At 45.9% G+C, this 12,299-nt stretch overlaps 1 protein-coding gene across 1 annotated transcript in view; it reads left to right on the top strand.

Annotated features, from left to right (window-relative positions):
* LOC134540720 (phosphonopyruvate decarboxylase-like) overlaps positions 1–11,636 on the top strand; it is a 30,019-nt gene extending 18,383 nt beyond the window's left edge. The window contains exons 7-9 of the mRNA XM_063383614.1: positions 4,092–4,308; positions 5,123–5,323; positions 6,223–11,636. Coding sequence (XP_063239684.1) covers positions 4,092–4,308; positions 5,123–5,323; positions 6,223–6,414 — 610 coding nt within the window. The 3' untranslated portion in view covers positions 6,415–11,636. The remainder of the gene's footprint in view (positions 1–4,091; positions 4,309–5,122; positions 5,324–6,222) is intronic.
* Positions 11,637–12,299: the final 663 nt, after the last annotated feature.

Consider the following 12,299-nt stretch of genomic DNA (forward strand, 5'->3'; position numbering starts at 1 on the left):
CCGATGCCGATCCCCGATCGTAATTATCGGCCGATTTTGTTAATTTTGCCGATCATAATGATCGGCAAAACGTAGCCGATTATTTGAGCCGATCATTGGTCTCCTACTGCAAACTTATAACATTGAATAATTACCTATACCTAACAACTTTCCATGTTTGTTTACAGTACTTTCCGGGAAGAAAATTTGATTAGGTACTCATCGAAAAATATTAGGATTTAATAATTTAAAACTAACCACACACGAAAAAAAAAATATACCAATAAAGTAAACAAATACCGTAAGTTTTATAAACATTGAACAGTTACATACCTAAGTATCAATTTCCACGTATATTTACGGTACTTTCGGTAAAATAATTTTCCATTATACTATTTGTAAAGTTATTTATCATTTACGAACCGAAAACTATGTGTTTGTTTACCATTTACGGTTAATATTACCGGAATGGCGAGTGGCGAATGTTGTTTAGGTTGGTTATATGACGCCAGAGATTAGAGTGACGCGCGTCACGCGACGGAATTCGTAGGATTAATGGCGCTAGTAGTCTCGTGGTTAGTAAACAACTACTCTTCGGGAATTCATCTATTTAGTTTTTTCTCGCTAAATATGGCCCATTGAAAGTTTTGTTTAGCGAAATTAATATTCTTATACTGTTTAGCGGGAAATAGAGCTTAACTTTTTTTTTGTATAAAAACCTGGTTGATGAAGAGTTTTGTTTCCCACAGTAGAACCTCGTTAATCTGTGACGCGCTAATACGGGAATCGGATAATCCGGGACGATTTAAAAGTGCAGAAAAAAAAGAGAAGCTAAAATTGTCAGCGCTTAAAATTAACGTCACGCTGGCCGGCGGCCGGCAAACACTGCAAGCCATCGCGTGGGCCGCCAAACTCTGCAACGCTGTTTGTACCGACCCTTTGTGTCGCCCCCCCCCCCCCCCCCCTTTTCAGCTGTCACATTTGTCACTCTTTAAACTTGAGGGGGATGTCCTGACTTCTGCTTCCCGTCTCCCGTTTGTTTGAATGTTGTTTGACGTGCTGCTGAGTTACTTTCCGCCCGCCAACGCACGGCAGGTGCCTTGCGAGTGACGTGTCTGGCTGGCATTCGGCTGGTCGAAGGGGAGGAGGGGGGTGGGGAGCTACCCAAAATTTATGTGTACAAGGTCAGCACGATCTTATCTTTCTCTCTTCGGCTGTTGTAAATGACCGTGAACTAATGGCTAGGCAGTGCCGTATTTTTTTAAGCCGAGACAACAATTCGTAGGCGGCCCTTACTGTTAACCGATTATCCGGGTTTATTTATTTATTTATTTTTACAGAATTTCAATTATCCGGGCATCGGCGGGTCCCAATGAACACGAATAATGGGGAGTTTACTATTTTTATCCATCTGCTGCCAAGGCGCAGTAAGCCTCGGGAGATGTTACGTCACATGACCTTGGCCTTAACCCAGCTGCACGCTGGTGTCTGAGAAGCTTGACAAGACCTTCCGGGCTTACCTGTATAATCGCTAGTCCGTGAAATTTATTATGTCGTGATTTTTAAGTAATCATGTCAATGAAAAGTAGTTTTGTCTGGGAATATTTCACCGTTTATAGTGATCCGTCAAATGCAACGTGTAATCAGAGGTACTTGAAAGGCTCTAATCGGCTCAGAAGATCGGCAAGATCGGCAGCAGATGATCGGCATCGGCATGATCGGCAAAATAGGTGATCGGCCCAGCTCTATTTGCTAAGCAACCATAAAATGATTTTACAGTATTTTTAATGTAGCTATACTTACCTAATATAACCAACCATCCACAATGTTTTAAAGTATTTATAATGTAGCTAACCTACTGAATAATTCTTTAAATTACTTCTTGCTAATTTTAATAATGACATATATAAGTTAAACCCGCGCATTTGGAGAATAAATGCCCACAAATTTTTTTTTTCACCCAAATAAATACACCTGTTGTGGTACGGAAAAAACAAAGCGAGCATGAACTTCGGGGAACGTCGGATGTGGCTCTCTCGTCTGTGAAATGTAGGCTTCCTGCCAGATAGTAGCTTCCATGATGTATTACCAACATAGCTACGCTGATTTTGAAAAGTCGGCAAGACAGGAAAAGTTTCACTTTATTTTGCTAGCCACATGTGTCAGAAAATTTTTTGCAACTTCTACTAATTTATATAGATCATGCTTTTTTTCATTAAAAAAAATACAGCATTAAGTTTACAACATTAACAGTTTATATCTTTTACTAAGCAGTTAGTCATCAAGTAGTTAATTTATGAACCTGACACTTTGGATTTGAAACTCCCGCCCGAGTGGTTTTTTGCTAGTAGTTATGGGTCCACTCGACAGGTAGCATCCATCACATGTCTCGCATAGCATGGTTTAAGTTGTAAGAGTTCTACTGGGTATTTATCGAGATTTTACTTTACATGATGACGAGATACCATCGGACATTTTAACATGATAACGCAGGGCATATTAACAATATTTCACTTGAAATTTTAACGAGATTACACTGGGCATTTAAACGAATTTCCACGGAGATTTAACAAGATTTCACTTTGCATTTTAACCAAAATTCACTTAAAATTTTCCAATATTCCATTGGGCATTTTAACGAGATTTCACTTTACCATTTTCCGAAAGTCTACTCTGCATTTATACAAAATATCACGTAGCATTTTAACGAGATTCCACCGGGTATTTATAGAGTCCAAAATAATTTAAAAAAATATTTCATTAGGTCTTTTACGAGATTGCAATGGGCATTATAACAAGATTTCACTTGGCAATTTACCAAGATTACGCTGGGCATTTTATAGAGATTACACTGGGTATTTTATAGAGTCCTGAAGGTTTTTTTTTTAACGAGATTTCATTGGGTCTGTTACGAGACTGCAATCAGTGGCGGATAAAAGATTTTGTTTTGGCAGAGGCTTGACCCAGCTGAGGCTAGGCTTTATCAAGACATACACTAAAACGATAGTGGACCCAGATGCTTTTGAAGGGGGCTTAAGCCCCTTAGCCCCCTCCCTCTCTGGATCCGCTACTGACTGCAATGGTAAACTGTGCGTTGTAACGAGACTTGGAGGCGCGTAAAGGGGGCAGGGTGTGTGCCGCAGGTTCCCGATGACGCGGGAGCCTGCGTAAAGGGGGCAGGGTGTGTGCCGCAGGTTCCCGATGACGCGGCAGCCTGCGTAAAGGGGGCAGGGTGTGTGCCGCAGGTTCCCGATGACGCGGCAGCCTGCGTAAAGGGGGCAGGGTGTGTGCCGCAGGTTCCCGATGACGCGGGAGCCTGCGTAAAGGGGGCAGGGTGTGTGCCGCAGGTTCCCGATGACGCGGGAGCCTGCGTAAAGGGGGCAGGGTGTGTGCCGCAGGTTCCCGATGACGCGGCAGCCTGCGTAAAGGGGGCAGGGTGTGTGCCGCAGGTTCCCGATGACGCGGCAGCCTGCGTAAAGGGGGCAGGGTGTGTGCCGCAGGTTCCCGATGACGCGGCAGCCTGCGTAAAGGGGGCAGGGTGTGTGCCGCAGGTTCCCGATGACGCGGCAGCCTGCGTAAAGGGGGCAGGGTGTGTGCCGCAGGTTCCCGATGACGCGGGAGCCTGCGTAAAGGGGGCAGGGTGTGTGCCGCAGGTTCCCGATGACGCGGGAGCCTGCGTAAAGGGGGCAGGGTGTGTGCCGCAGGTTCCCGATGACGCGGGAGCCTGCGTAAAGGGGGCAGGGTGTGTGCCGCAGGTTCCCGATGACGCGGCAGCCTGCGTAAAGGGGGCAGGGTGTGTGCCGCAGGTTCCCGATGACGCGGCAGCCTGCGTAAAGGGGGCAGGGTGTGTGCCGCAGGTTCCCGATTACGCGGCAGCCTGCGTAAAGGGGGCAGGGTGTGTGCCGCAGGTTCCCGATGACGCGGCAGCCTGCGTAAAGGGGGCAGGGTGTGTGCCGCAGGTTCCCGATGACGCGGGAGCCTGCGTAAAGGGGGCAGGGTGTGTGCCGCAGGTTCCCGATGACGCGGCAGCCTGCGTAAAGGGGGCAGGGTGTGTGCCGCAGGTTCCCGATGACGCGGGAGCCTGCGTAAAGGGGGCAGGGTGTGTGCCGCAGGTTCCCGATGACGCGGGAGCAGGCCCTGCATGGGGTGCTGGCCGGCCTGACGGACCGCGACGCCGTCGTCAGCACCACGGGCATGGTGTCGCGCGAGCTGTTCGAGCACCGGGTGGCGCACGAGCAGGGCCACGAGCGTGACTTCCTCACCGTCGGCTCCATGGGGCACGCTGCCAGCATCGCGCTGGGCATCGCGCTCTGCAAGCCGTCCCGCCAGGTAGCTAGGTCACCACTTCCCTCCTCACACCGTCGTACACCGGACCACACTTCACATCTCGTCATACCGGACCGGGCAGTCGTAGCAAGGGCAGATTAAATATTACACTTTGCTTCACATCTCGTTACATCGTACCAGGCAATCGTAGCAAAGGCAGATTAAATATTATACTTTGCTTCACATCTCGTTATATCGTACCAGACAGTCGTAGCAAGGGTCCCGGTACAAGAGTTGTTCGGGGCAGAACTACCATGCAAGGGGCGGGAACTTGAACATTGCTGTCCGCCAAAATTACACAATGCCTTCACTGATATCTGTGAGAAAATGGGTTGGTGGGGTTAGTGGGGGGGGGGGGGGGGGTGGTTGAAGGATATATCTCCCTACCACCTTTTTGGCGAACGCCACTGATTAGGAACGGTATCACACGAGTGACCTGGGGATGCGACCATGGACTGATGATATAAAATGAGAAAGGGAAGGGGTGATTGCAGAAATGAATAAGTATAGGATTTAGGTAATACAACATTTTATGCATGGAAAACTATAATCAAAAACAATGGGGAAAAAAAAAAAAATTTATTTTAGCCTCGACATCTATTATGCTCTGATAACCATTTTAGAAATCGGTAAGATTTGAGCGTCGCAATTAGTAGACAGAGCAGGTTCACACTAGAATGAGGAAATTGTCCGTGCGCTGGTTTGGACTGTTTGTAAACAGGCCTTGTTGCTGATACTTGGCAAGGACGTGCCTCAAAGACATGGGGAACACTAGTACAGGTGTCCCGGGCAGGGACTGACGAGCGGGTGTGCGCAGGTGTTCTGCCTGGACGGAGACGGCAGCGTGATCATGCACATGGGCACCCTGTCCACCGTGGGCCAGCTCCAGCCGCCCAACCTCAAGCACGTGGTCATCAACAACGGCACGCACGACTCGGTGGGCGGGCAGCCCACCGCCGCGGCGAACCACGACCGCTTCAGCGTGCCGCGCATCGCCCTCGCCAGCGGCTACCTGCAGGTACCGGCCCTTATCCGCGTCCTTCCGGCGGTTATCGCGCGAACCCGTGACTCCCTGACTCCACAAACATACAGTTAAAAAACTGTACATCAAATAATGGGAGTGTGTCCAACTTTATATTAATTCTTTACCCCTGTAGCCTTAGCTTTTTTTTTTTTCTGTAACTGGCGACGTCACAACTGGTTTGCCACAAAATGCCAGTTGTGTTCGTCCGTTCTGTCATCGCCGTGTTTTCCAGATCATCTGTTCAGTTTCATCACTGGGTACGTCTGTCGAAGTGGTGTCCGGAGTTATTGTTTTTTTCCCGTGTTTACTGTTCCTGTTGCAACTGTCTCGTCCTCGACGGTCTGCTGCTGTGTTTGTCTATCCTGTCATCCACGGAATTCCGTTCTGATGTAACATTAAGCTTGATCTTCGTGAGTTTCTTTATTCAAGTGTGTTGTCCACCTTTATTCATGTCTTTTGTGTGTATTTTAACATGTGGTGAGAAACACATATGTCTCTCTCCCGTTTTACAAACATGAGGGGGGCAAAGAATGTCTCTCGCCCGGAAAATTTGCGGGTTCACTTCGTGTTATGCTAAAATTCTAATAATTATACCTTAGTGCTGCTTCTGTCATCGGTTCACTGTTAATCTGGAGGACTGAGGGCCAATTAGAGGACCCCTCGCTCATAGAAGTGTCGAATCACAGGCCCACCCAGTCGAGACGACTCACAAGTCAGCAGCCAATGAACAGTTGGCATTTGCCCGAGTGTGTAGAAGATATTGGAGTCTATCCTGGAGGTCATTGAACCTGCGAATTTTTCCGGGTCTCTACTCGTAAGTGAACGTGAGGGGGCAGCATGTTGCGACTGTGCTACAGTGTGGGTTGAGCGGCGGGAGGGGGGCCTGGTTGCAGAGCAGGGTGGCCACCACGGAGGACGAGCTGGAGCAGGGCATGGCGTGGCTGCACGCGGCCCGCGGCCCGGTGCTGCTGGAGGTCAAGGTGCGCTCGGGCAGCCGCAAGGAGCTGGGGCGGCCCACCCGCAGCCCCATCCAGAACAAGATGGACTTCATGAACTTCCTGGCGCTGCGCTCCTACGACCACTAGCCTCCCCCCGGCGCCGCCCCCCGGCGGGGCGATCGATGCTGCTTCCGAACACGTGCCGGCGCGGCCCCTCCCCACGAGGAACTAGCCGTGATAGCATGTCCGAATTCTTCAGCCAACCCGGTGCGTCAACAAAGAAACACGTTTCGCACAGAAAAGGATGTCCGAATTATTTCAGCCAATTCGGTGCATCACCAAAGAAATACCCTTTACGCAGTCATTTTCTTCTGTCCCGCTGATCTGGGCTGGATAAGGAACACACAGTCCGGATATAATGGAAATTGCCCTTAAATGCACATAATACAATTTTTATATGAGAAAAACCGTAATTTCTTTTCTTTCCTCTGCTCTTTCTAATCGCAGTTTTAACTGAGGATGGCGAAATTTAATAAATTCTTCTTAAAAAAGAAAATAAATCCTGGATTAACGGGATGTCCAGACGAGCGAGGTCCGGATAAGTGGGAGTGGACTTGGCTTCTCTGGCAGTGGCGCTGGAGAGCAGGCACCCGGGCCTAAAAACGGGCTGTAAACTGCACGGCGAGGTTTCCCCTTTAGCCTTGCAGTCGGTGAGGAGATTCAGGCAACCCCGAGGTCTCCTCTGCCTGCTCTAAGGTTTCCACACACCGATCAGGAAGGTGATTGTCGTTTGAGGTGTCGGAACTGTTGCCGGTTCTAGTATCCGAGACATGAACCACCAAGTCCGCGGAAAGGGTGTGTGATGCGATTATATAGCCTCTCCACACCAAGTGGCAACCCTCTGCCTCCACGTTGGCACCGCTGTTGGGGGAGGATCGTGGTGACTATGTTGGGATGGGTTTCCCCAACCTCTGGTCATAGCACCTCTCTAACTAAAGAGGGCGCTGCCGGGTCAGACTCTGCCACAGTGCATCCTCAATTGCATGTATGAGACCGGAAATGGTGAAAGGGCTGAATCTGCGGGCAACAGCAGATGCGATAGAAACCTTTCCGGGGGGTTCGACGGCCGAGCCTCGGTGCATCGGTCCCAAAGGGCCCCATAGTGAATGGATCAGGCCCCATGGTAAAGGAGTTCGACTGGGTATGGTGGTCACGGTTTCGGGCGACCGGGCCTAAAAACGGGCTGTAAACTGCACGGCGAGGTTTCCCCTTTAGCCTTGCAGTCGGTAGAGGTACTGAGGCAACCCCCAGGTGCTTCCTGCCTGGGCACTGTGATTGCCATTTTCCAGCCGGGGTTGATGGCGGTCGCTGCCGGAGGGGTGCAGTCGCATCCGGGCCTTAATCGGCTGTAAACCCGCCGGGCCGAGGTACGGCGGGTCGGAGGGCTTTCCGAGGTGACGAGGACGCCTCGTGGCTGCACTCTGAAGAGCGGTGGTCTGGTCAAACTACCGGCGAACAGTCTGCCGACGAGACCAAAAGTTGGTCGTAGTACGGGAAGAATCCATCATGTTTGAATGGTTCCCCGCTGAGGTTTTATTAAGGCCCAGGATTCTTGTTGGGAAGGACTCGTACTTGGGAGTGGTGCCCCGAGTGCTTAGGGGCAGGTATCAGGGTTCCCTAGCCCATTGAAGTACTGACGTTGTGAGCGACGAGGACAGCTCCGGTAACCAGCCTGGACAGCTGGCAGAGGTTGGGTAGGCCTCCACCGGACCGCGGGTTCGCTGGGTGATTGAGGGGTCCCAGTGTGAGGCGGGAGACTGGGGCAGGCGCCAGAAGTGATGACTTCAGAGGTCAAGGGAGCATCCAACTTGCTGGTTAACTGAGTGGAGTAGGGGGCCGGAGGTGGTGCATAAACTGAGATGGGTAGCCTCAGTCCCTTTGCATAGCCAAAAGCTCTAACGCTCTTCCTGGTTGCGTATGCGGCGTGATCCGCATCCACGCCCGTGGGGGCCCCAGGGCGGCAGGGCCTAACGGCTAAGAGCGCTGGGTCATCAAAGAAAAGGGGGGAAACCCTAATTTGTGACTTCTAGTGTGTTTTGAGACAGTTTTTAAAATTAGACTCGTTCTAGTTAATCAATTTACGTAAAATGGCGTGGACAGAAGGTGGCTGGCTAAACAACAGACTATCGTCATGTTTTCACTAAAAGGCCGGGAGGATGTATACAAGGGGCTGCACTGGCAATTCTCCGAGGATCCTGGCAACCGTTCCGAAGGTTACAAAAATAAAACGGGTGACATCCTTTAAATATGCACTCTTCAAGGTACCTTCATGCTGAAGGTTCCTCCGAGAATGTACGTATTCGGAAGCAGCTTAAAGAGTATGTTATGTGAGTGGTGGTGCGTTTAAGGGGCCGGCATCTGTCTGGGATGCCCATTGACGCGAAGGGCTTCAGCAGTCACAAGGCGAACATAAAGCAAAATTAATGACGACAGGGATAAACCTGACAGCGCCGTTTTGAGAACGCCAGGTTCTTTGTTTATAATTGACACTCGATAATTCCGTTACGCTAAAATTCACAGTGATACTCTACCCATATTTTTCTTTACCCCATTGACTTGATTTCTTACTGCTCGCATATTTTCATTCAGGCTAAATTCAACTTGCCAGTGTATAATGCAATAATCTTGGTTCTACCTACCACAGAACCAATTTATATTTGGGTCGACAGATTTGATCACTGTGCTGCTAGCTAGTTGCTATCTCACCTACAATTGTAGAGAGGAGTGTCGAAAGAGTGGCGATATTAACATCAATTTAATGCAAAGGCATACATTTTTGCACTCTACCTTGTAACGAAAAGAAAGTGTGAAGTTTCTGTGTGCCTAAAAAAATAAACAAGTGGATACAATGACCATCATATTAGAAAGATAAGTTATCCGGTTTAGTTTGTTTGGCTTCACTTTCGCTAACACACGCTCCATCTAGGGACTCTTCCAACAACTTTGATGAGAACACCCTACTTAACATCTCGCTCTATATTTTTGGCTGTCCTTTTTCAACAACATATCTGATGAGTGATGATGTTTGAATCCTAGTATTGCTGTTGCGTTTGTTCTCTAAATTTTGTTTTGCGAATACTGAAGACAGCTTAAATGGGTTTAATTCAATCAGGTGCAGTGATATTTAAAGAAAAAGAGGGACTTAGAGGGTATCATGTAAGACTATTTTGGGTTATGGACCCCTCAACCTGAAATTCCGTGTGAGAGGTAATTTATTCTTTTGTAGCCACACTTAAAATACTTTATCCAGGTAATTGATGTTTTCTTAGATTATTCATCAAATTGAATTTTAATGCTGTTATTACTAAAGTGATTTGTCCAAAAAAATTAAGTGCTGTTATGAATTTTTGGCAGACAATGCGAAAATCCCTCCCCATGGAATGAAATATTTAGATGATGTGAGGACCAAGCCTCGTGAATCACATTGTATGCTCCAGACAGACGTCAGCCCCAATAACAGCACTGCCGTGAATGTTTGTTCCTCAATGTAAAAGACTGCTCAATACTCATTTACGAAAAAAGAAAAAGAAAAAAAAAGAAAAAAAGTAAAAAGATTTTTACAAGATCACAGTTTCGCTCGAGTTCTGTTTCTTTGCATTATACATATAATTTCCATCCAGTAACTGGCCTCCCATTTCTTTTGAAATTTTATCCGTGCCATAGAATACTATAGAAAACATTGAAATCATTCTCTTTAATATTGTGAAAAAAAAATTATTTATCAGCATATGGTAAAATGGGAATCATGACAGAATAAATAAAGTTACCAAATAATTTCATTAAATTCTGATTCCCATGTGTTTAGAATCCTTAACAAGTTGTTTCAAGTTTGCAGTCTGCGTATGAATGAAAAAAAAAAATGTTTTGTGACAAGTGGCAGAGTGGTCAGCAGTGTGTGTATCTGTGGAAACGAAGGAAAATCACCTACGATGAACCAGATGTGGATCACCAAACAATGAATACTAGAAGCAAATAAAAATGTTTCTATAATATTAAAAATGAAGTCTCGGTGACTGAATTGCGAAAATTACACGCGAACAGTTAAAATACAAATGTCAAGGGAAGAATGTTGTCAGTAGTTTTCAGTTGCGTGGTGACGCAAGCTGTGTCCGAATACACAGGGATACGTCCACAGCACACACCAGATGCAGTCCTAATGTACAGGACGTATTTCCGAGGGATGGATAGCATCCGAGCACGTTGGTCGAACCGATGTGCACGTGGTCATTTTCAGTCGCAATATCTACGAATACATATTCAGCAAAACGTAAATAACAAAGACCAATTAAAAAAATGTTATAAATGTCAGCGATCAAAATAAAAAATAATTTTATGATTCTAAAAATATTAAAAATACTTATAATTAAATACGTAAGTTTAAATCCTCTTTAAGTAATTTTTATTAAGGGTTTTTATTTATCCCTACTATTTGAGTTATCACTTATGCTTATATTATAACGTTTTAAACATCTTATGCCAATATATAAATCAATATATAATAGAAACAAAATAAAACACAATTCCGAAGTTAATAGATGTAGGAACGCATCAGTGGATGCGAGTGTTGCATCCCTAGAATCCTTGATTTTAGTGGACGCCTTTAGGGATGCCGATCTATCACTTTGTGAGAATTCGGAAGCAACGAAAAGATGGCCGTGTTCAGTATGATGCACTTCTAGTGCATCCCTTAGCTGAGGGATCCATTAGGCTAGTATTCGGATGCGGCTACAGTATGTTCTAAAGCTTTTGATCTGTGAACATCTGTGTAGATCACGTGATCCACGTTTCTTTCTACTTGTCTGTAGGCCACCCTGCCTCTTGAAAGAGCCAGCGTGAATGAAACAAGCGAAAGTGCATAGTTTGTAGTGGAGTGACTGAGATTATCGTGCTTGTAAGTAGTTGTATTATGCTGTCCTGCTGGTCAAATACAAGATTCAGATTTGTCACTGCCGTAAAAGAAAATATTTTCTTGTGACGTGACATAAATCTGCTTCCAGTAGTAGGAATACAGCATGAATTTAAAATCTTGGTTTTAGATTTGGGTAAAGGGAAAGGACGTGAAAGGTAAGAATACTACATATACCTTCAAAACTTGGTTTATTAATAAATTAATCGGAAAACTAAAAATCCCAAAACCAATGTTACATCGTAATAAATGCAGTATTCTTACACCCAACCTATCATTAGCCTATGAGAAGATATCAAGTTATGTGAATATATGTTGATTGTTAGTTTATCTAGTATTATACTAATGATGTCTTGTGTGTGTAATGTGCCTGTAAATAAAGTTTTTATTTTTATTTTGCAAACAAGGACTTATATTTGATGAGGAATCATATTCCTAATTATTTCTTATGAAAAATAGCCCCCTCTACCTTTATCAACATCTTGACGTCAAGTTGGCGATCACCTTGCTATATGCTATTATTTTTTAAGTAATATCGCACAAATTATGTTTTCTACGGCACAATCTAGCACTAATTTTTGACAAAGTTTCAGTTCGAATTCTGATGTGTAGTCGCCAGCTGTCAATTTGTTACAAACATATCAAGGGCTAGATATATATTTCCTTAGCACAAATTTGGAAATTTTGGCAGTGAGTAGCATTAATTGAGCACTAATTCATAAGATAGAATTTATTCCATAGAACTTGACATCAAGTTAACAACCACCTTACTATATTCTATACATTTTAATATCATGTAGAACAAATTCTGTGTTCTACGGCACAAAAGAGCACAAATAGAGCACTAATTTTTTGACAAATTTTGCGCTCTAAATTCCAGTGTGTGGTCGCCAACCAGACTCACTCCCCTCACCCCTCCAGCAAGGATCGTCTCGCCAGAGGAGAGCACGCAATAAAAACATTTTATGCTGTCGATGTTGAGTTCCGAAAGTACCGAAAAAACCGGGAATCAATTTTAAATTCTTGGTTCTTTCCGGTTCTTAACCATAGCTACGTTACGAAATGA

Source organism: Bacillus rossius, chromosome 17, assembly GCF_032445375.1.
Source record: "Bacillus rossius redtenbacheri isolate Brsri chromosome 17, Brsri_v3, whole genome shotgun sequence".
Classification (NCBI taxonomy): Eukaryota; Metazoa; Arthropoda; class Insecta; order Phasmatodea; family Bacillidae; genus Bacillus; species Bacillus rossius.